At 40.1% G+C, this 25,518-nt stretch overlaps 1 protein-coding gene across 2 annotated transcripts in view; it reads left to right on the top strand.

Moving 5' to 3' along the window:
• VASH2 (vasohibin 2) overlaps window positions 1–25,518 on the top strand; it is a 190,673-nt gene that overhangs the window by 6,736 nt on the left and 158,419 nt on the right. For both annotated transcript variants that reach the window (XM_053712470.1, XM_053712469.1), the window contains exon 2: window positions 6,826–7,309. In XM_053712470.1, coding sequence (XP_053568445.1) covers window positions 6,965–7,309 — 345 coding nt within the window. In that variant the 5' untranslated portion in view covers window positions 6,826–6,964. The remainder of the gene's footprint in view (window positions 1–6,825; window positions 7,310–25,518) is intronic.

A 25,518-nucleotide genomic window follows, 5' to 3' on the forward strand; every position in this document is an offset into this window, starting at 1 on the left:
TTTAAAGTGACAGTAACGGTTTTATTTTAAAACGTTTTTTGTGCTTTGTTGACAAGTTTAAGCCTGTTTAACATGTCTGAACCATCAGATAAGCGATGTTCTATATGTATGAAAGCCAATGTGTCTCCCCATTTAAATATATGTTATAATTGTGACATAGTGTCCAAACAAAGTAGGGACAATGATGCCACAGATAATAATAGTGCCCAAGATGATTCTTCAGATGAGGGGAGTAAGCATGGTACTGCATCATCCCCTTCTGTGTCTACACCAGTTTTGCCCACACAAGAGGCCCCTAGTCCATCTAGTGCGCCAATACTTATTACCATGCAACAATTAACGGCTGTTATGGATAATTCTATTGCAAATATTTTATCTAAAATGCCTACTTATCAGAGAAAGCGCGATTGCTCTGTTTTAAACACTGAAGAGCAAGAGGACGCTGATGATAACGTTTCTGACATACCCTCACACCAATCTGAAGGGGCCAGGAGGGAGGTTTTGTCTGAGGGAGAAATTTCAGATTCAGGAAAAATTTCTCAACAAGCTGAACCTGATGTTGTAACATTTAAATTTAAATTAGAACATCTCCGCGCACTGCTTAAGGAGGTATTATCTACTCTGGATGATTGTGACAATTTGGTCATTCCAGAGAAATTATGTAAGATGGACAAGTTCCTAGAGGTTCCGGTGCCCCCCGATGTTTTTCCTATACCCAAGCGGGTGGCGGACATAGTAAATAAGGAATGGGAAAGGCCCGGCGTACCTTTTGTTCCTCCCCCTATATTTAAGAAATTATTTCCTATAGTCGACCCCAGAAAGGACTTATGGCAGACAGTCCCTAAGGTCGAGGGGGCGGTCTCTACTCTAAACAAACACACTACTATTCCCATAGAAGATAGTTGTGCTTTCAAAGATCCTATGGATAAAAAATTAGAGGGTTTGCTTAAAAAGATGTTTGTTCAGCAAGGTTACCTTCTACAACCAATTTCATGCATTGTTCCTGTCACTACGGCAGCATGTTTCTGGTTCGAAGAACTAGAAAAGTCGCTCAATAAAGAATCTTCGTATGAGGAGGTTATGGACAGAGTTCAAGCACTTAAATTGGCTAACTCTTTTATTCTAGATGCCGCTTTGCAATTAGCTAGATTAGCGGCGAAAAATTCAGGGTTTGCTATCGTGGCGCGCAGAGCGCTTTGGCTAAAGTCTTGGTCAGCGGATGTGTCTTCCAAGACAAAATTGCTTAACATCCCTTTCATGGGCAAAACACTGTTTGGTCCTGATTTGAAAGAGATTATTTCAGACATCACCGGGGGAAAGGGCCACGCCCTTCCTCAGGATAGGTCTTTTAAGGCTAGAAATAAGCCTAATTTTCGTCCCTTTCGCAGAAACGGACCAGCCTCTACTTCTACATCCTCTAAGCAAGAGGGTAATACTTCTCAACCCAAACCAGCCTGGAGACCGATGCAAGGCTGGAACAAGGGTAAGCAGGCCAAGAAGCCTGCCACTGCTACCAAAACAGCATGAAGGGATGGCCCCCGATCCGGGATCGGATCTGGTGGGGGGCAGGCTTTCTCTCTTTGCTCAGGCCTGGGCAAGAGATGTTCAGGATCCTTGGGCACTAGAAATAGTTTCTCAAGGTTATCTCCTGGAATTCAAGGAACTACCCCCAAGGGGAAGGTTCCACAGGTCTCAATTATCTTCAAACCAAATAAAAAGACAGGCATTCTTACATTGTGTAGAAGACCTGTTAAAGATGGGAGTAATTCATCCAGTTCCAATAGGAGAACAAGGGATGGGGTTTTACTCCAACCTGTTCATAGTTCCCAAAAAAGAGGGAACATTCAGACCAATTTTAGATCTCAAGATCCTAAACAAATTTCTCAGGGTTCCATCGTTCAAAATGGAAACCATTCGAACGATCCTTCCTACCATCCAGGAAGGTCAATTTATGACCACGGTGGATTTAAAGGATGCGTACCTACATATTCCTATCCACAAGGAACATCATCAGTTCCTAAGGTTCGCTTTCCTGGACAAGCATTACCAGTTTGTGGCACTTCCATTCGGATTAGCCACTGCTCCGAGAATTTTCACAAAGGTACTAGGGTCCCTTCTAGCGGTTCTAAGACCAAGGGGCATTGCAGTAGTACCGTACTTGGACGACATCCTGATTCAAGCGTCGTCTCTGTCAAAAGCAAAGGCTCATACGGACATCGTCCTAGCCTTTCTCAGATCTCACGGATGGAAAGTGAACATAGAAAAAAGTTCTCTTTCCCCGTCAACAAGAGTTCCCTTCTTGGGAACAATAATAGACTCCTTAGAAATGAGGATTTTTCTGACAGAGGTCAGAAAATCAAAACTTCTAAGTTCTTGTCAAGTACTTCATTCTGTTCTTCGTCCTTCCATAGCGCAGTGCATGGAAGTAATAGGATTGATGGTTGCAGCAATGGACATAGTTCCTTTTGCACGAATTCATCTAAGGCCATTACAACTGTGCATGCTCAGACAGTGGAATGGGGATTATACAGACTTGTCTCAGACGATTCAAGTAGATCAAAGGACCAGAGATTCACTCCGTTGGTGGCTGATCCTGGACAACCTGTCACAGGGAATGAGCTTTCGCAGACCAGAGTGGGTCATTGTCACGACCGACGCCAGTCTGGTGGGCTGGGGCGCGGTCTGGGAACCCCTGAAAGCTCAGGGTCTATGGTCTCGGGAAGAATCTCTTCTCCCGATAAACATTCTGGAACTGAGAGCGATATTCAATGCTCTCAAAGCTTGGCCTCATCTAGCAAAGGCCAAATTCATAAGGTTTCAATCAGACAACATGACGACAGTTGCATATATCAACCATCAGGGGGGAACAAGGAGTTCCCTGGCGATGGAGGAAGTGACCAAGATAATTCAATGGGCGGAGGATCACTCCTGCCACTTGTCTGCAATCCACATCCCAGGAGTGGAAAATTGGGAAGCGGATTTTCTGAGTCGTCAGACATTCCATCCGGGGGAGTGGGAACTCCATCCGGAAATCTTTGCCCAAATAACTCGATTATGGGGCATTCCAGACATGGATCTGATGGCCTCTCGTCAGAACTTCAAAGTTCCTTGTTACGGGTCCAGATCCAGGGATCCCAAGGCGACTCTAGTAGATGCACTAGTAGCACCTTGGACCTTCAACCTAGCTTATGTATTCCCACCGTTTCCTCTCATTCCCAGGCTGGTAGCCAGGATCAATCAGGAGAGGGCTTCGGTGATCTTGATAGCTCCTGCGTGGCCACGCAGGACTTGGTATGCAGACCTGGTGAATATGTCATCGGCTCCACCATGGAAGCTACCTTTGAGACAGGACCTTCTTGTTCAAGGTCCATTCGAACATCCGAATCTGGCTTCCCTCCAACTGACTGCTTGGAGATTGAACGCTTGATTTTATCAAAGCGTGGGTTTTCAGATTCTGTAATAGATACTCTGATTCAGGCTAGAAAGCCTGTAACTAGAAAAATTTACCATAAGATATGGAAAAAATATATCTGTTGGTGTGAATCTAAAGGATTCCCATGGAACAAGATAAAAATTCCTAAGATTCTATCCTTTCTACAAGAAGGTTTGGAGAAAGGATTATCTGCAAGTTCTCTGAAGGGACAGATCTCTGCGTTATCTGTTTTACTTCACAAAAGGCTGGCAGCTGTGCCAGACGTTCAAGCGTTTGTTCAGGCTCTGGTTAGAATCAAGCCTGTTTACAGACCTTTGACTCCTCCCTGGAGTCTTAATCTAGTTCTTTCAGTTCTTCAAGGGGTTCCGTTTGAACCCTTACATTCCGTAGATATTAAGTTATTATCTTGGAAAGTTTTGTTTTTGGTTGCAATTTCTTCTGCTAGAAGAGTTTCTGAGTTATCTGCTCTGCAGTGTTCTCCGCCCTATCTGGTGTTCCATGCAGATAAGGTGGTTTTGCGTACTAAGCCTGGTTTTCTTCCGAAAGTTGTTTCCAACAAGAATATTAACCAGGAGATAGTTGTACCTTCTTTGTGTCCGAATCCAGTTTCAAAGAAGGAACGTTTGTTACACAATTTGGACGTAGTCCGTGCTCTAAAATTCTATTTAGAGGCCACTAAAGATTTCAGACAAACATCTTCTTTGTTTGTTGTTTATTCTGGTAAAAGGAGAGGTCAAAAAGCGACTTCTACCTCTCTTTCCTTTTGGCTTAAAAGCATTATCCGATTGGCTTATGAGACTGCCGGACGGCAGCCTCCTGAAAGAATCACAGCTCATTCCACTAGGGCTGTGGCTTCCACATGGGCCTTCAAGAACGAGGCTTCTGTTGACCAGATATGTAAGGCAGCGACTTGGTCTTCACTGCACACTTTTGCCAAATTTTACAAATTTGATACTTTTGCTTCTTCAGAGGCTATTTTTGGGAGAAAGGTTTTGCAAGCCGTGGTGCCTTCCATTTAGGTGACCTGATTTGCTCCCTCCCTTCATCCGTGTCCTAAAGCTTTGGTATTGGTTCCCACAAGTAAGGATGACGCCGTGGACCGGACACACCTATGTTGGAGAAAACAGAATTTATGCTTACCTGATAAATTACTTTCTCCAACGGTGTGTCCGGTCCACGGCCCGCCCTGGTTTTTTTAATCAGGTCTGATGAATTATTTTCTCTAACTACAGTCACCACGGTATCATATGGTTTCTCCTATGCATATTTCCTCCTGTACGTCGGTCGAATGACTGGGGTAGGCGGAGCCTAGGAGGGATCATGTGACCAGCTTTGCTGGGCTCTTTGCCATTTCCTGTTGGGGAAGAGAATATCCCACAAGTAAGGATGACGCCGTGGACCGGACACACCGTTGGAGAAAGTAATTTATCAGATAAGCATAAATTCTGTTTTTGTATAAATAAAATAAATATTTTATACTCTGCTGCTGGAATAACAAGTCATCGCAAACACATTAAGGAAAAAACAATTTTACACTATCTCTTTAAAGGGAAATTAAACACTAAATAAATGCTGGATAGAATGATGTATTCAAAAAAAGTTTCATTAGCTATTTAAATATTGACAAAATAAGTGTAAAGTTTTAGTGTAAAAAAAAATTGAGCTGCCATATTTAAACTTTATTTAAATACTCTGCTGTGGCCAACTAGGGGCATTTATAAATAGGTCACTAGAGTGTGCAGCCAAAGACCGTGTGGGATATAACAATGTTCTGCACTTCTATTTCTAACAGGAATTGAAATGCTCATAATTTCAGAATGGAATTACAGGAAAAGGGGACAAAATAAATAATGCAATTATATTGCAGAGGTTTTTTATATATACGATTTATTAATTTATAATACCGTCTCAAAGTGTTTAATGTCCCTTTAAGCTCTAGCTGCCCTTTCCCCTTTTCCTTATCCATTTTTTATGTTATTCTGCTCAAACCTTATGTGTTTAACAATTTCCCAGCTTCTGCTCCAGAGCTTGTAAGTGATGTTGAGAAAGTCAAGTCTATCCTTGTTTCTTGTGTCTGTTCCCGTAATCTGTAGTATTTAGTTCAGTAGAAATCTTGTCAGTCATTGCCAGTCTATCAGATATTTCCTGAGCCTTGTTCTCTTTTAGATTATGAACTTTGATAGCTTGCCGCTTCCTCAGCTTCAATTCTGTCTAGATTCCTGTATTTCTTGTGTCCTGCTCTCACAGAATAAAACATTTGTGCTATATGTACTGTAAATACTGTGTTTTTATATTCAATCTTTGAAAGCTATTACTTGTCACCTTGTAAATTTGTCAACTACCCCTGGCATGACACACTACTGCTGTCGCTTCAAATATATTATCTTATTCTCTGTATTTGGGGAAGCTGAAGTAGACATTTATTCTCAGGATGTGTATGGAACATTAGACATTAGATTCATACGTCTCTAGTCCATAAGTATATCAATAGAAACCAAGGGTAAAATACTAAGTGCTGAGGCTCCTAGGCTTCCAGTCATTTGCCAAGCCCAGACATAACATCAGAAATGACAATTTCTTGTGCATTATGTAATTGTGATATAGCAAATCTTCTACGTATTATTTCAGTTGTGTATACAGTTTTCATGCAATCGTAGAAGTTTCACCCTGTTTGGAGTGTTCATTTGGATTACGTCTATGACATTTTACAAATTGATTAAAGAGATATGAAACCCAAAATTTACACAGAGCATCATTTTTTTTTTAAAGTTTCTAATTTACTTCTATTATCAACTTGACTAAGTTCTCATACTATTCTTTGTTGGAAAGATATCTAGATTGTTAGAGTCCACTTTTCTGGAGCAGTACATGACAGGACAGTGTTGTCACCTGGTGTTCTTGCAAATGTATAACATAGTTATAAAACTGCTGCATTGTATTGCTTCCTGCTTTTCAACAAAGGACACCAATAGAACAAAGTAAAATTGATAAGAGCATTTAATTGTGCCGTTTTTTTAAATTGTACACTATCTAAAACATGAAAGAACGTTTTTGGGTTTTACGTCCCTTTAATACAAATATATGACTAATTTTGATTTTTTTTTAATGTAGACTAATAATTAATTCTATCATGTATTGGAACAATCTAGTTAGTGACTGGCATCATGGGGTTATTGCCAAAAAAACAAGTCTAATTTGGTGGGTTGTATCTTAAAAAACCATCTAAAATAACTTATTTTATATATGCACAGTTACAAGTATTACTCAAAAGCAAGCATGAAGTAGAATTAAAAGAAATTTGACTAATTTATGTGTTAATGGTGTGATAATGTAAGTTTTATTGAATGTTGTTTGCTTTTGTTTTTTTCAAACATGGAAAACTTTTCCTTTAGGTTCTTTGAGCCAAGCCTGTGTTGTCTTCTGTCCGTGGCCTGATTGTGTCACACATAGCAGGAGCTTGAGATGGATGACATTTTATTTGGACTTCATTAAACATCTTGGTGCCCTGTCCATAGAGGCCATTCTATCAGTATGACGGGCTCCAGTTCTAGTTTCCATCGTGCCCACAGCAAACATTGTCATGCACACCCTCAAAATGCTGGGACAAAGGCCACCAAACCCACACGATCTCGGAGCCTACATGACCGACCTCTGGTCTCCTCTCTTACTCCAGCACCAGCCAGTGCGTCAGGTAACTCCTCTGGTGGCTACTCAGAGGAGGAAGACAAGGAAACTGGGGCTCTGTTCTACGTCAACAAAAGTGGCTTTCCTATTAACAACCAGACCTGGGAAAGGATGTGGGGACATGTGGCCAAGATTCACCCTGAGGGTCAGGAGATGGTCGACAGAATCCGAAACGTTGCTGTGCTTTCCAAGGTGAGGGACTTTTTTTTTTTTTCCCTCTGATTCCCAAAATTCTATTTAATTATGACAGCTGAAAACAAAGGATTCATGTGGGTGTAAACTATAAATCATATTCAATATTAGTGGGACAAACATTTTCCTCAGTTATGTATAAAATGAAACATTGAGTAATTTTACTCCATTCTCTTGGTATTTTTTGTTAAACAAACATGGACGTAAGCTTAGGAGCCTGCCCATTTCTGGAGCACTCTATGGCAGCAATTTTTCAAGAATGTTATCCATATGCAAGAGCACTAGAGGGCAGCACTATTTCCTGCCATGTAGTGCTCCAGATGTCTACCTAGGTATCCCTTCAACAAATAATATCATGGGAACTAAGCAAGTTTGATAATAGAAGTAAATTGGAAACTTTTAAAAAATGGTATGTTCTGTCTGATTCACAAAATAAAAGTTTTGGGTTTCATATCCCTTTAAGATGAAGACAAAAGTTGGAAAAACTATTGCTGACAATAGTATTGGTAAAGGCAATGATTATGTCACATGGTTGCCTTATGTAGTATTAGTGGTTGTAAAACTAGTGGAAATATACGTTTAAAAGGGCATTATAGTTGAATTTGAAATGTATACCAGTACATATCAGATTTTAGAGCCTGATTATCACACATTTTTTTAGCATTATGTTAATGTGTATGTTTCTCCTTCACATCACAAGATAGGGCTCACTGGGGATAAATAAATATATATATATATATATATATATATATATATATATATATATATATATTATTATATATATATATATATATATATATATATATATATATATATATATATATATATATATATATATATATATATATATATTTATATATATATATATATATATATATATATATATATATATATATATATATATATATATATATATAAACTGTAGTGTAGATCCCTCCTCCCTTATCCCCCTTCCCCCAAACAGCTCTCTAACCCTCCCACTTCTTTCTGCCATATTTGTTAGTGGCAGCTTGTCTGCCAATAAAAAATTATTTCTGTTTTTAGCTACTTTTTACATGTTGTCTTTATTGTTTCATTTCTTTCTGTAATGTAGGGACCCCTCACCCTCCCGATCTCCCCCCTCAAAGCGATTAATGTAGGCTTTCACCTCCCCCACCTTTTTTTGTTGTATAGGTTCCCATCCCTCCCTGTTCCCTGCCTTATTATTTTTTCATAGTGTAGGGAACCCCGCCCCTCCCTCCTCACTGAGCCGCCCATCCGCCTACCTTCTTCCCTCCCATGCTCCCACTCGTCACCAGCGAACAATCGTTACAGAGAATGACACAGGTGGTGTCATTCTCTGTAACGATCCGGGGATGTGGCTTCACATGGTAAAGGAGCACAATCAGTCCAATTGGTGCAACTTTCTTTCCAATTCACCTCAGTCATTTTATATGAACAATTTCTGAGGCACCAATGGCTACTGAACATGTGCAAGAATTCACAGTATAAACGTAGACGCATTTTTTTCATTTGCTGATGGCTGTCAAATTTTTTTTTACTTTTATATTATTATTTTTAGAAAAAAAATCAACTACATATTTGAAATTTAGACTAACACCTAGATTTAGAGTTTTGCGGTAGAAGGGGTGCGTTAGCTACGCGTGCTTTTTTTTGGCCGCACCTTTTAAATACCGCTGGTATTTAGAGTTCACAGAATGGCTGCGTTAGGCTCCAAAAAAGGAGCGTAGAGCATAATTTACAGCCACTGCAACTCTCAATACCAGCGGTGCTTACGGACGCGGCCAGCTTCAAAAACGTGCTCGTGCACGATTCCCCCATGGGAAACAATGGGACAGTTTGAGCTGAAAAAAAACCTAACACCTGCAAAAAAGCAGCGTTCAGCTCCTAACGCGGCCCCATTGTTTCCTATGGGGAAACTCTTCCTAAGTCTGCACCTAACACCCTAACATGTACCCCGAGTCTAAACACCCCTAACCTTACACTTATTAACCCCTATTCTGCCGCCGCCGCTATCGCTGACCCCTGCATATTTTTTTAACCCCTAATCTGCCGCTCCGTACACCGCCGCAACCTACGTTATAGCTATGTACCCCTAATCTGCTGCCCCTAACCCCCGCTGACCCCTATATTATATTTATTAACCCCTAATCTGCCCCCCACAACGTCGCTGCCAGCTACCTACAATAATTAACCCCTAATCTGCCGACCGGACCTCACCGCTACTATAATAAAGTTATAACCCCTAATCCACCTCACTCCCGCCTCACTAACCCTATAATAAATAGTATTAACCCCTAATCTGCCCTCCCTAACATCGCCAACACCTAACTTCAATTATTAACCCCTAATCTGCCGACCGGACCTCACCGCTACTCTAATAAATGTATTAACCCCTAAAGCTAAGTCTAACCCTAACACTAACACCCCCCTAAGTTAAATATAATTTAAATCTAACGAAATAAAATAAATCTTATTAAATAAATTATTCCTATTTAAAGCTAAATACTTACCTGTAAAATAAACCCTAATATAGCTACAATATAACGAATAATTATATTGTAGCTATTTTAGGATTAATATTTATTTTACAGGCAACTTTGTAATTATTTTAACCAGGTACAATAGCTATTAAATAGTTAATAACTATTTAATAGCTACCTAGTTAAAATAATTACAAAATTACCTGTAAAATAAATCCTAACCTAAGTTACAATTAAACCTAACACTACACTATCAATAAATTACTTAAATAAATTACCTACAATTAAACCTAACACTACACTATCAATAAATTAATTAAATACAATACCTACAAATAAATACAATTAAATAAACTAACTAAAGTACAAAAAATAAAAAAGAACTAAGTTACAAAAAATAAAAAAATATTTACAAACATTAGAAAAATATTACAAAAATGTTAAACTAATTGCACCTACTCTAAGCCCCCTAATAAAATAACAAAGCCCCCCAAAATAAAAAAATGCCCTACTCTATTCTAAAATTAAAATAGAAAAGCTCTTTTACCTTACCAGCCCTTAAAAGGGCCATTTGCGGGGCATGCCCCAAAGAATTCAGCTCTTTTGCCTTTTAAAAAAAAACATACAATACCCCCCAACATTACAACCCACCACCCACATACCCCTATCTAACCCAAACCCCCCTTAAATAAACCTAACACTAAGCCCCTGAAGATCTTCCTACCTTGTCTTCACCATGCCAGGTATCGCCGATCGTTCCAGGCTCCGAAGGCTTCATCCAAGCCCAAGCGGGGGGCTGGCGATCCATCATCCGGCTGAAGTCTTCTATCAAGCGACGGCTGAAGAGGTCCAGAAGAGGCTCCAAAGTCTTCATCCTATCCGGAAAGAAGAGGAGATCCGGACCGGCAACCATCTTGATCCAAGCGGCATCTTCTATCTTCATCCGATGAGGAGCGGCTCCATCTTGAAGACCTCCAGCGCCGATCCATCCTCTTCTTCCGACGTCCTAAGTCCGAATGAAGGTTCCTTTAAATGACGTCATCCAAGATGGCGTCCCTCGAATTCCGATTGGCTGATAGGATTCTATCAGCCAATCGGAATTAAGGTAAGAAAAATCTGATTGGCTGATTGAATCAGCCAATCAGATTCAAGTTCAATCGGATTGGTTGATCCAATCAGCCAATCAGATTGAGCTTGCATTCTATTGGCTGATCGGAACAGCCAATAGAATGCGAGCTCAATCTGATTGGCTGATTCAATCAGCCAATCAGATTTTCCCTACCTTAATTCCGATTGGCTGATAGAATCCTATCAGCCAATCGGAATTCGAGGGACGCCATCTTGGATGACGTCATTTAAAGGAACCTTCATTCGGACTTAGGACACCGGAAGAAGAGGATGGATCCGCGCTGGAGGTCTTCAAGATGGAGCCGCTCCTCATCGGATGAAGATAGAAGATGCCGCTTGGATCAAGATGGTTGCCGGTCCGGATCTCCTCTTCTTCCCGGATAGGATGAAGACTTTGGAGCCTCTTCTGGACCTCTTCAGCCGTCGCTTGATAGAAGACTTCAGCCGGATGATGGATCGCCAGCCCCCGCTTGGGCTTGGATGAAGCCTTCGGAGCCTGGAACGATCGGCGATACCTGGCATGGTGAAGACAAGGTAGGAAGATCTTCAGGGGCTTAGTGTTAGGTTTATTTAAGGGGGGTTTGGGTTAGATTAGGGGTATGTGGGTGGTGGGTTGTAATGTTGGGGGGGGGGGTATTGTATGTTTTTTTTTACAGGCAAAAGAGCTGAATTATTTGGGGCATGCCCCGCAAAGGGCCCTTTTAAGGGCTGGTAAGGTAAAAGAGCTTTTCTATTTTAATTTTAGAATAGGGTAGGGCATTTTTTTTATTTTGGGGGTCTTTGTTATTTTATTAGGGGGCTTAGAGTAGGTGTAATTAGCTTAAAATTGTTGTAATATTTTTCTAATGTTTGTAAATATTTTTTTATTTTTTGTACTTTAGTTAGTTTATTTAATTGTATTTATTTGTAGGTATTGTATTTAATTAATTTATTGATAGTGTAGTGTTAGGTTTAATTGTAGATAATTGTAGGTATTTTATTTAATTAATTTATTGAGAGTGTAGTGTTAGGTTTAATTGTAACTTAGGTTAGGATTTATTTTATAGGTAATTTTGTAATTATTTTAACTAGGTAGCTATTAAATAGTTATTAACTATTTAATAGCTATTGTACCTGGTTAAAATAATTACAAAATTGCCTGTAAAATAAATATTAATCCTAAAATAGCTACAATATAATTATTCGTTATATTGTAGCTATATTAGGGTTTATTTTACAGGTAAGTATTTAGCTTTAAATAGGAATAATTTATTTAATAAGAATTATTTTATTTCGTTAGAATAAAATTATATTTAACTTAGGGGGGTGTTAGGGTTAGGGTTAGACTTAGCTTTAGGGGTTAATAAATTTAATAGAGTAGCGGTGAGGTCCGGTCGGCAGATTAGGGGTTAATACTTGAAGTTAGGTGTCGGTGATGTTGGGGAGGGCAGATTAGGGGTTAATACTATTTATTATAGGGTTAGTGAGGTGGATTAGGGGTTAATACTATTTTTTATAGGGTTATTGAGGCGGGAGTGAGGCGGATTAGGTGTTAATAACTTTATTATAGTAGCGGTGAGGTCCGGTCGGCAGATTAGGGGTTAATTATTGTAGGTAGCTGGCGGCGACGTTGTGGGGGGCAGATTAGGGGTTAATAAATATAATATAGGGGTCGGCGGTGTTAGGGGCAGCAGATTAGGGGTTCATAGGGATAACGTAGGTGGCGGCGGTGTGTGGTCGGCAGATTAGGGGTTAACATTTTTTAATACAGTGGCGGCGATGTGGGGGGACCTCGGTTTAGGGGTACATAGGTAGTTTATGGGTGTTAGTGTACTTTAGAGCACAGTAGTTAAGAGCTTTATGAACCGGCGTTAGCCCAGAAAGCTCTTAACTCCTGGCTTTTTTCTGCGGCTGGAGTCTTGTCGTTAGATTCAGCCAAGACTCTATATACCGGCGTTAGAAAGATCCCATTGAAAAGATAGGATACGCAAATGGCGTAGGGGGATCTGCGGTATGGAAAAGTCGCGGCTGCAAAGTGAGCGTTAGACCCTTTAATGACTGACTCTAAATACCAGCGGGCGGTAAAAACCAGCGTTAGGACCCCCTAACGCTGGTTTTGACGGCTACCGCAGAACTCTAAATCTAGGCGTAAGTGCTTTTGCATTGTCTTTTTTATGTATTTGTTGGTCATGCACTTTTACTGTATTTAATGTTCTCTCCAGACAAAGCTTTAACCCTTTCCCGCTGGGACTAAATTGTCTACATTGGAAAAAGTTCTGATGTATACAAATTTAAATCACGCAAACGTTCATGTGATCGCGTGATTTTAATGATGGGATTGGGTCAGTGGGGAGTGCCTATGACCCTAGGCACGCCCTCCAGCCCGCGATCCCATTTACCTAGTGGCTGTGTTTTCAGTACAGCCAAACGGCTAGGAAGTTCAGTTCCGTCCTAATAGCATGGAACGTTTTAATGTGGGAAAGGGTTAAATACCCAGGTTATTGATAGTTTTGCATTTGTTGTGCTGCAGTATCTCCTTGCTCTGTTTCTTGTATAGGTACACACTTTGTTTTTCACACATCTCAATGCATGGAAATAAAGGGTTAAATAAGAATCGTATTGTGCAAATTTCCTAAAGAAATGTAGTATGGGTAATTAAAACAAGAGAAAGACGGACAGGCGTTTAGTGGGTTAGTATATGAAATCCAGATAGCAGGTCATATAAAGAGTTAGGAAATAATGGCAGCTGTACCCCAGGCATTCCAGTGGTTTGCAGACAATTATACGTTGTACAGTTGTTAGAGACGGAGCCAAGACAAAGTTGTTGCAGGACGGGGATTATTGGCATCTTGTTTTTATTGTAACTCTGTAATCTCATGTTTAGCTTTATGGAATATGATGACACATTACAAATAAATTGTTATAATAATAATAATTACTACATGGTTAAAGGAAGACTGTAATACACCATTGTTTGGGAAACAAGAAGGGTTGGTTCAGTAAGCCTAGCACAGATGATTGATGAAAATATGGTTATGCAGATATTATGTGTTATAGTAAAGACTCTGATATGTTTGTCTATCTATTCAGTGTAGGTGGTCTCTGTCTCATCTGGGTTTTAACCAGAGAGGGAGGACAAAGAAGATTTACCCAGAAACCAGTAGTTATAATCTACACTCACGTTAAAGGGACAATAAAGTCATAATCAAATATTCATGGTTCAGATACTAAGACACTTTTCAATGTTCTTCTGTTATACAATAAAAGGGACATGAAACCACACATTTTTCTTTCATGATTCAGATAGAGAATACAATTTTATAAAAGTTTCCCATTTACTTTGTTCTCATGTTATTCTTTGTTGAAGAGATATCTATATAGGTAGCGGGCTCATGTCTGGAGCACTACATGACAGGAAATAATGCTCTTGCTAATGTATAACATTGTTGCAAAACTGCTACCATAAAGTGCTGCAGACACGTGCACACTCCTCAACTTCCTGCTTTTCAACATAGGACACTGCTTTCCAAACCTGTTCTCAGGCCTCCCTAATAGGCCAGATTTTGAGGATATCTGAACTGGAGCATATGTGAAATAATCAGCTGATTAGTAAGTATGGTTATAAACCTGCTCTCACCCAAGGTAATCCTGAAAATCTGGCCTGTTAGGGAGGCATGAGGACCGGTTTGGAAACCAGTGACATAGCATAACAAGAAAATGTGATAACAGAAGTAAAATGGAAAGTTGTTGACAACTGTATGTTCTATCTGAATCATGAAAGAAAATGTTAAATTGGTTCTCTTGGTATCCTTTGTTAAAACATACCTAGGTAGGCTCAGGTGCAGCAGTGGAATTGCCATTGGCTCACCAGATGTGTTCAGCTAGCTCTCAGTAGTGCATTGCTGCTCTAGAGCTGACTTTAACTATGTGTTAGATGCAAGTAATAGCGTAATAATAAAATGCTCACATTAGAGCATTTACTATTTATAGCTTTAAGTAAGACACCTGACCATCACACCTATATAACCTTGTTGGACCAATCCAAAACCATTGCCATTAATATGGAATGGGCTTCTTTTTGAGGCTATAACAGTTGCCGCTCTTCTGGGAAGGCTTTCCACAAGATTTTGGACTGTATATCTGGGAATTTGTGCCCATTTAGCCAAAAGAGCATTAGTGAGGTCAGGCACTGATGTTGGACTAGAAGGTCTGGCTCGCAATCTGCATTCCAATTCATCCCAATGGCGTTTAATGGAATTTAGGTCAGGGCTCTGTGCAGGCCTCTCCTGATCCTTCATACAGAACTTGTCAAACCATGTCTTCATGGACCTCGCTTTGTGCACAGGGACACATCTGCAGGGAAAGGAAAGGGCCTTCCCCAAACTTGCTACAAAGTTGTAAGTGCCCAATTGTATAAAATGTCTTTATATACCGTAGCATCAAGATGACCCTTCACTGGAGCTAGGAGGCCTAGCCCAAACCTTGAAAACAGCCCCAGACCACTGTCGCTTTTTCACTAAATTTTACAGTAGGCACTATGCATTCTAGTAGGTAGCATTCTTCTGGCATCTGCCACACCCAGATACTTCCATCAGATCGTCAGATAGTAAAGCATGATTCATCACTCTAATGTCCAGTGGCATCGTGCTTTACACCACTCCAGCCAACTCTTGGCATTGCACTTGTTGATGTGAGGCTTGTGTGCAGCTGCTCGGCCATAGAAACCCATTTCATGAAGCTCCTGATTCATAGTTATTGTAGCAAATGTGGCACCCTATGATAGTGCAACGTTTAAAGTCACTGAGATCTTCAGTAAATTGTACTGCCAATGTTTGTCTATGGAGATTTCATGGCTATATTCTGGATTTTATGCACCTGTTAGCAATGGGTACGGCTAAAACACCAGCACTAAATAATTAGTAGGGTTGTACGAGCGCAACCCCATGCACAACAAGCTTACTTCTAGCACAGTTAGCGCACTTGTTATCTGGCCCTATATTGCCAAAAGTATGGGGGTCACATACTTTTGGTCATATAGGGCCAGGTTACAAGTAGATTGGTATTTTAACGCTCCCGCTTGAGCACTAACTGTGCTAGAAGTAAGCTTGTTGCATGTGGGGTTGGGCAATATCGTGCAAGTGATAACCCACCTCGGCCATCTCATAAAAGGTAGTATTTGTAATCATCATGTGTGTGTATATGTGTATATATATATATATATATATTTATATACATATTTAGAGATGTATATGTATGTATCTCAATGTTAAAGCCCTGCGCCTGAGACCTTATATCTTTTGAGCCTTTATAACTTTTTTTGTGAAATATTTTTTTTCAAATAATTTTTACTAGATAATGTTAGTGTAACTGTACTTTGTAATGTGTTTTGTGAGACTTTTTTGTTTTGTGAAACAACCAGAGCCCTGAGGTCACTCTAACCTGACCTGCATTAACTTTAATTGCGCTCAATCGATATGTTCAACTTGTAATATGAGCAAAATATCTGACGTGTGCAAACACCCGCAAAATACCCTGCGCAACTCGTAATCTAGCCCATAGTGTATATTCTGCACCACTACAGTGGTCTCAACTAAAAATGGGTGACATTAGTTCTTTAAATAGATATTAGTTTTGCATTAAACCTCAGATCACGCTGACAAACTTCACAAAAAAAGTAAAACCCTTTCTCACTAAAGAACCAGACCTGTTTATGTGACCGTGTTGTTGATACATTAGTATAACAGTTGTCAGTTTTCTCTTAGTCACCGGTAGTCAGAATTCTTATTTCTCTGAGGCATTTCATGGTGGTTTGTGCTTTAATTTCCTCTTCCTTCCTCGATGTGTTATTTAAGCTTTTCTTTGCCAGTAAAGACACAACAATTGAAAGATTTGTTCCTATGATTCACACATAATAACTTAAATACTGATCAGATTTCTAATTTTTTTTTTTACCATTTTGTGCCACTTGCATTTTACCTTAATAAACAGTGATTTGTTTAAAGGGACATTTTTTTCCCTTTCATTACTCAGATAGAGCATATGATTTTAAACAACTTTCCAATTCACTTCTATCATGAAATTTGTTTCATTCTCTTGGTATCCTTTATTGTATGAGCAGCAATGCATTACTGGGAGCTAGCTGAACACATCAGTAAGATAATGATACGAGGTATAAATGAGACATAATAGGGCAAAAAGAAAGTCTTCTACTGCTTTATAGCATTTTATCTTTGCATAATTGCTTGTCCCTAACTAAAGAGGTTAAACACATAGCTACATGAAACCCCATTTTTTATGATTCAGATAGAACATATAATTTTAAACAACTTTCCAATTTGTTTCTATTATCTAATTTTGCTTCATTCTCATTGTAAAGTCTATTTTTGACTTTACTGTCCCTTTAACTCCTGCTCGGGGGCTGCAGTAATATGCTGGTCTTAGGCAGAACACTTGAACATGTCCTGCTCTGCAGTTTGGCTGCTGCAAAACTTTGTTAATGTCAATTACAATCCTTTAAAATACTTACCGACTGATTTATCTACAAAAGTCCACAGAAACTGGTGATGGTGATTTTCTGTAGAAAAACAATAAATATGTTTTTCTAAAGTACCAATCACCAATCAGCAAGCGCTACCCAGGTGCAGAACTAAAAATGAGACAGCTCCTAAGCTTACATTTCTGCTGTTCAAACAACGATACCAAGAAAACGAAGAACAATTGATAATAGGAGTAAAATAGAAAGTTGCTTAAAGTGATTGTAAAGTTTAATGAATAAGTGCTCGGTATCTAATAATAATCTTAAACACATGCATTAAAATTTACATAGATGCTTATTTTTAAAAATACTTACCTTTGCTTTATGGTAAACATAACTCCGATCCTCCACCCGCAGATCCTGCTTTCTTTAGCAGATTGTTGATGAATCCGGCTTCCTCCAATCCTTGCTTTGCCCCCTTTGGCGTCCAGCTCGTGAGGCATGCAACGATTGGAGGAAGCCGGATCATTCTCTATATGCTAATGAAAGCAGGAGCTGTGGGCAAAAGATCGGCGTTATATTTACAATAAAACTAAGGTAAGTATTTTTAAAAATAAGCGTCTTTATAAAGTTTAATGAATGAAAGTGCCCTTGTTTTTAAGATTATTTCTTCTGTTATGTGTGATCAGTCCACGGGTCATCATTACTTCTGGGATATATCTCCTCCCCCAACAGGAAATGCAAGAGGATTCACCCAGCAGAGCTGCATATAGCTCCTCCCCTCTACGTCACTCCCAGTCATTCTCTTGCACCCAACAACTAGATAGGAGGTGTGAGAGGACTATGGTGATTATACTTAGTTTTTATAACTTCAATCAAAAGTTTGTTATTTTACAATAACACCGGAGCGTGTTATTGCCTCTCTGGCAGAGTTTGAAGAAGAATCTACCAGAGTTTTTACTATGATTTTAACCGGAGTAGTTAAGATCATATTGCTGTTTCTCGGCCATCTGAGGGAGGTAAAAGCTTCAGATCAGGGGACAGCGGGCAGATGAATCTGCATTGAGGTATGTAGCAGTTTTTATTTTCTGAATGGAATTGATGAGAAAATCCTGCCATACCGTTATAATGACATGTATGTATACTCTACACTTCAGTATTCTGGGGATGGTATTTCACCGGAATTACTCTGTTAAAAGTACATTAAACCTTTTAATAGGTATTTATCATGTTAAACGTTTTTGCTGGAATGTAGAATCGTTTGCATTTTCTGAGGTACTGAGTGAATAAATATTTGGGCATTATTTTTCCACTTGGCAGTTGCTTGTTTTAATTGTGACAGTTTCGTTTCTCTCTCACTGCTGTGTGTGAGGGGGAGGGGCCGTTTTTTGGCGCTCTTTGCTACGCATCAAAAATTTCCAGTCAGTTACTCTTGTATTTCCTGCATGATCCGGTTCATCTCTAACAGAACTCAGGGGTCTTCAAACTTCTTTGAAGGGAGGTAGTTTCTCTCAGCAGAGCTGTGAGACTTATATAGTGACTGTGATTAAAAACGTTGCTCTGTAATTTTTATGTTTCAAATTTAATTATTGTTACTTTACTAATGGGAACAAACCTTTGCTAAAAGTTGTGTTGTTTTAAAGATTGATGCTATAACTGTTTTTTCAGTTCATTATTTCAACTGTCTTTTAATCGTTTAGTGCTTCTTTGAGGCACAGTACGTTTTTGTTAAATAAGATTGTAACCAAGTTGCAAGTTTATTGCTAGTGTGTTAAACATGTCTGATTCAGAGGAAGATACCTGTGTCATTTGTTCCAATGCCAAGGTGGAGCCCAATAGAAATTTATGTACTAACTGTATTGATGCTACTTTAAATAAAAGCCAATCTGTACAAATTGAACAAATTTCACCAAACAGCGAGGGGAGAGTTATGCCGACTAACTCGCCTCACGTGTCAGTACCTGCATCTCCCGCCCGGGAGGTGCGTGATATTATGGCACCTAGTACATCTGGGCGGCCATTACAGATAACATTACAAGATATGGCTACTGTTATGACTGAAGTTTTGGCTAAATTACCAGAACTAAGAGGCAAGCGTGATCACTCTGGGGTGAGAACAGAGTGCGTTGATAATACTAGGGCCATGTCTGATACTGCGTCACAGCTTGCAGAGCATGAGGACGGAGAGCTTCATTCTGTGGGTGACGGTTCTGATCCAAACAGATTGGATTCAGATATTTCAAATTTTAAATTTAAATTGGAAAACCTCCGTGTATTACTAGGGGAGGTCTTAGCGGCTCTTAATGATTGTAACACTGTTGCAATACCAGAGAAATTGTGTAGGTTGGATAAATACTTTGCGGTACCGGCGAGTACTGACGTTTTTCCTATACCTAAGAGACTAACTGAAATTGTTACTAAGGAGTGGGATAGACCCGGTGTGCCGTTCTCACCCCCTCCAATATTTAGAAAAATGTTTCCAATAGACGCCACCACACGGGACTTATGGCAAACGGTCCCTAAGGTGGAGGGAGCAGTTTCTACTTTAGCTAAGCGTACCACTATCCCGGTGGAGGATAGCTGTGCTTTTTCAGATCCAATGGATAAAAAATTAGAGGGTTACCTTAAGAAAATGTTTGTTCAACAAGGTTTTATATTGCAACCCCTTGCATGCATCGCGCCGATTACGGCTGCGGCAGCTTTTTGGATTGAGTCTCTGGAAGAGAACCTTAATTCAGCTACGCTGGACGACATTACGGACAGGCTTAGAGTCCTTAAACTAGCTAATTCATTCATTTCGGAGGCCGTAGTACATTTAACCAAACTTACGGCTAAGAACTCAGGATTCGCCATTCAGGCACGTAGGGCGCTGTGGCTAAAATCCTGGTCAGCTGATGTAACTTCTAAGTCCAAATTACTTAATATACCTTTCAAGGGGCAAACTTTATTTGGGCCCGGTTTGAAAGAAATTATCGCTGACATTACAGGAGGTAAGGGCCACGCCCTACCTCAAGACAAAGCCAAAGCTAAGGCTAGACAGTCTAATTTTCGTCCCTTTCGGAATTTCAAAGCAGGAGCAGCATCAACTTCCACTGCACCAAAACAGGAAGGAGCTGTTGCTCGTTACAGACAAGGCTGGAAACCTAACCAGTCCTGGAACAAGGGCAAGCAGGCCAGAAAACCTGCTGCTGCCCCAAAGACAGCATGAACCGAGGGCCCCCGATCCGGGACCGGATCTAGTGGGGGGCAGACTCTCTCTCTTCGCCCAGGCTTGGGCAAGAGATGTTCAGGATCCCTGGGCGCTAGAGATCATATCTCAGGGATACCTTCTAGACTTCAAATTCTCTCCCCCAAGAGGGAGATTCCATCTGTCAAGGTTGTCAACAAACCAGATAAAGAAAGAAGCGTTTCTACGCTGTGTACAAGATCTGTTATTAATGGGAGTGATCCATCCGGTTCCGCGGTCGGAACAAGGACAAGGGTTTTACTCAAACCTGTTTGTGGTTCCCAAAAAAGAGGGAACTTTCAGGCCAATCTTGGATTTAAAGATCCTAAACAAATTCCTAAGAGTTCCATCGTTCAAAATGGAAACTATTCGGACAATCTTACCCATGATCCAAAAGGGTCAGTACATGACCACAGTGGATTTAAAGGATGCTTACCTTCACATACCGATTCACAAAGATCATTACCGGTATCTAAGGTTTGCCTTCTTAGACAGGCATTACCAGTTTGTAGCTCTTCCATTCGGACTGGCTACGGCTCCAAGAATCTTCACAAAGGTTCTGGGTGCCCTTCTGTCGGTACTAAGACCGTGAGGAATTTCGGTAGCTCCGTACCTAGACGACATTCTGATACAAGCTTCAAGCTTTCAAACTGCCAAGTCTCATACAGAGTTAGTTCTGGCATTTCTAAGGTCGCATGGATGGAAAGTGAACGAAAAGAAGAGTTCTCTTTTTCCTCTCACAAGAGTTCCATTCTTGGGGACTCTTATAGATTCTGTAGAAATGAAGATTTATCTGACAGAAAACAGGTTAACAAAGCTTCTAAATGCATGCCGTGTCCTCCATTCCATTCAACTCCCGTCAGTAGCTCAATGCATGGAGGTGATCGGCTTAATGGTAGCAGCAATGGACATAGTTCCCTTTGCACGTCTACATCTCAGACCGCTGCAATTGTGCATGCTGAGTCAGTGGAATGGGGATTACTCAGACTTGTCCCCTACTCTGAATCTGGATCAAGAGACCAGAAACTCTCTTCTATGGTGGCTTTCTCGGCCACATCTGTCCAGGGGGATGCCATTCAGCAGGCCGGAATGGACAATTGTAACAACAGACGCCAGCCTACTAGGTTGGGGCGCTGTCTGGAATTCTCTGAAGGCTCAGGGACAATGGAATCAGGAGGAAAGTCTCCTGCCAATAAACATTCTGGAATTGAGAGCAGTTCTCCATGCCCTTCTGGCTTGGCCCCAGTTAAAAACTCGGGGGTTCATCAGGTTTCAGTCGGACAACATCACGACTGTAGCTTACATCAACCATCAAGGAGGGACAAGAAGCTCCCTAGCAATGATGGAAGTATCAAAGATAATTCGCTGGGCAGAGTCTCACTCTTGCCACCTGTCAGCAATCCACATCCCGGGAGTGGAGAACTGGGAGGCGGATTTCTTGAGTCGCCAGACTTTTCATCCGGGGGAGTGGGAACTTCATCCGGAGGTCTTTGCCCAAATACTTCGACGTTGGGGCAAACCAGAGATAGATCTCATGGCGTCTTGCCAGAACGCCAAACTTCCTCGCTACGGGTCCAGATCCAGGGATCCGGGAGCGGTTCTGATAGATGCTTTGACAGCACCTTGGAACTTCGGGATGGCTTATGTGTTTCCACCCTTCCCGCTGCTTCCTCGATTGATTGCCAAAATCAAACAGGAGAGAGCATCAGTGATTCTAATAGCGCCTGCATGGCCGCGCAGGACTTGGTATGCAGATCTAGTGGACATGTCATCCTGTCCGCCTTGGTCGCTACCTCTAAAACAGGACCTTCTGATACAGGGTCCATTCAAACATCAAAATCTAACTTCTCTGAAGCTGACTGCTTGGAAATTGAACGCTTGATTTTATCAAAACGTGGTTTTTCTGAGTCGGTTATTGATACCCTGATACAGGCTAGGAAGCCTGTTACCAGAAGGATTTACCATAAGATATGGCGTAAATACCTATACTGGTGCGAATCCAAAGGTTACTCCTGGAGTAAGGTTAGGATTCCTAGGATATTGTCCTTTCTACAAGAAGGTTTAGAAAAGGGTTTATCGACTAGCTCATTAAAGGGACAGATCTCAGCTCTGTCCATCTTGTTACACAGGCGTCTGTCAGAAGATCCAGACGTCCAGGCCTTTTGTCAGGCTTTAGCTAGGATCAAGCCTGTGTTTAAAACTGTTGCTCCACCATGGAGTTTAAACTTAGTTCTTAACGTTTTACAGGGGGTTCCGTTTGAACCCCTTCATTCCATTGATATAAAATTGTTATCTTGGAAAGTTCTGTTTTTAATGGCTATTTCCTCGGCTCGAAGAGTCTCTGAGTTATCAGCCTTACATTGTGATTCTCCTTATCTGATTTTTCACGCAGACAAGGTAGTTCTGCGTACTAAACCTGGGTTCTTACCTAAGGTAGTCACTAACAGGAATATCAATCAAGAGATTGTTGTTCCATCCTTGTGTCCAAATCCTTCTTCAAAGAAGGAACGTCTTCTACACAATCTGGATGTAGTTCGTGCCCTCAAGTTCTACTTGCAGGCAACTAAGGATTTTCGACAAACATCTTCCCTGTTTGTCGTGTACTCTGGTCAGAGGAGAGGTCATAAGGCTTCGGCTACCTCTCTCTCCTTCTGGCTTCGTAGCATAATTCGTTTAGCCTATGAGACTGCTGGACAGCAGCCTCCTGAAAGAATTACAGCTCATTCTACTAGAGCTGTGGCTTCCACTTGGGCCTTTAAGAATGAGGCCTCTGTTGAACAGATTTGCAAGGCTGCAACTTGGTCTTCGCTTCATACTTTTTCCAAATTTTACAAATTTGACACTTTTGCTTCTTCGGAGGCTATTTTTGGGAGAAAGGTTCTTCAGGCAGTGGTTCCTTCTGTATAATGAGCCTGCCTATCCCTCCCGTCATCCGTGTACTTTTGCTTTGGTATTGGTATCCCAGAAGTAATGATGACCCGTGGACTGATCACACATAACAGAAGAAAACATAATTTATGCTTACCTGATAAATTCCTTTCTTCTGTTGTGTGATCAGTCCACGGCCCGCCCTGTTTTAAGGCAGGTAAATATCTTTTAAATTATACTCAGTCACCACTTCACCCTTGGTTTCTCCTTTCTCGTTGATTCTTGGTCGAATGACTGGGAGTGACGTAGAGGGGAGGAGCTATATGCAGCTCTGCTGGGTGAATCCTCTTGCATTTCCTGTTGGGGGAGGAGATATATCCCAGAAGTAATGATGACCCGTGGACTGATCACACAACAGAAGAAAGGAATTTATCAGGTAAGCATAAATTATGTTTTTTAGATACCGGGCACTTATTCATTAAACTTTACAATCCCTTTAAAATTGCATGCTCTATCTGAATCATAAAAGAAAAAAAATGTTTGTTTCATATCCCTTTAATACTGAAAAATAAACCCTTTGCAAATAAACAAAAAATGCTAGATGAGAATGGCAAAAGTATATTTTGAACAGGCACATTGTAATACATTTTGAAAAGTCAAAAATCCTTTAAAGAAAAAAAAAACATTTTGGAATTGATTTGAACCCGACACCCATTCAGATCACTTTTAAAAGCAATTCTGATTGATTGGAACCGAGTAAGGGACACTAGTGTTAAAATAATATGCTCTAACAAATTAGACCTTTTCTTTTACATTTTTGCTTGAATAAACAAACGGTAAACTAAAGGAAAACCTCTCCAACATGACCTTTATTTGTTATTTTCCTACAATACATCTTCAACATTGTTTTATGTTTAATACTCTTGGTTTTGTGTCTTTAGCGATGTTTCTTTCATTGCAGCATTACATCTTAACTTTAAAGTGAATGCGATTAGTGGTACTAAATAGGCAATAGGATTAGATGGAAAAATAATTCTGCCAAAAGTAATGAGATAATTATATTAATTAGTTCTAATGCGTATTGAAAAGATTTGGTTAATACCATGATAAAAATGAGGCAAAGGGTCCCTAGTATAAATATAGACAAGAAGTTGTATACACTGAGCTTTAAATCAGGAGTTATATCTTTTTTAATTTTTGTGGCTTAGAGCTTTATGAATTTATATCACGCTTAGGGACCTGCAAGAAACTAAACCCTTTTAGGAAAGATTTTGTTCACATACTTTATTTCTATTGCTTTGCAGTAGATAAACGAGGACTGATGTGATATAAACATTTAAATATATCAAACATATATTAAACACTTTGAGCTTGTAATATAAAATGTTTTATTATGTATTAAAAAAACAACACCTTTGCAATGTACTTTTATTGTTAAAAGGAAAGTCAAATTTAAATGTTCATAATTCAGACAGAGCAGGCATTTTTTAACAGCTTGTCACCATATGGGATGAAACTGTATACGCTGGTATTTCGGAAACATATTGTTTTGATCTACAGTAAGTGGTTGTAGTTGGTCCAGTACATTCTGTGATTTGTTAATACAGAGTAGGTTAAAACAAAGAGGAGTGCAGACACCATCATTGAATATGAGTGCAGTTAAAGTGAATGTAAATTTTGATGCTAAAGTGCCCAGTTTTAAAAAATTTGATTAAAAACAGGGCACTTTAATTCATCAAAATTTACATTTCACTCATGTTGTGAAAAAAAAACTTACCTTTTAATCTTCACAGCAGCTCCAGCTTCCTCCGTCCGTCGCAAAGCCTCTTCCTGGGTCTAAAATGAGGAATCTGGCTTCCTCCAATCACGGTTTTGAATCAGACACTGATTCCCCCGGGGGGATGCCGTGATTGGAGGATGACTGATCCATCATTTCTGACATCAGAAATGGCTTTGCAACGACCGGGGAAATCTGGAGCGGCTGAAGTTTAAAAGGTAAAATTTTTTTTTCACAACGAGTGAAATGTAAATTTTGATAAAGTGCCCCTGT

The sequence above is a fragment of the Bombina bombina genome, chromosome 4 (assembly GCF_027579735.1).
Source record: "Bombina bombina isolate aBomBom1 chromosome 4, aBomBom1.pri, whole genome shotgun sequence".
NCBI classification, from domain to species: Eukaryota; Metazoa; Chordata; class Amphibia; order Anura; family Bombinatoridae; genus Bombina; species Bombina bombina.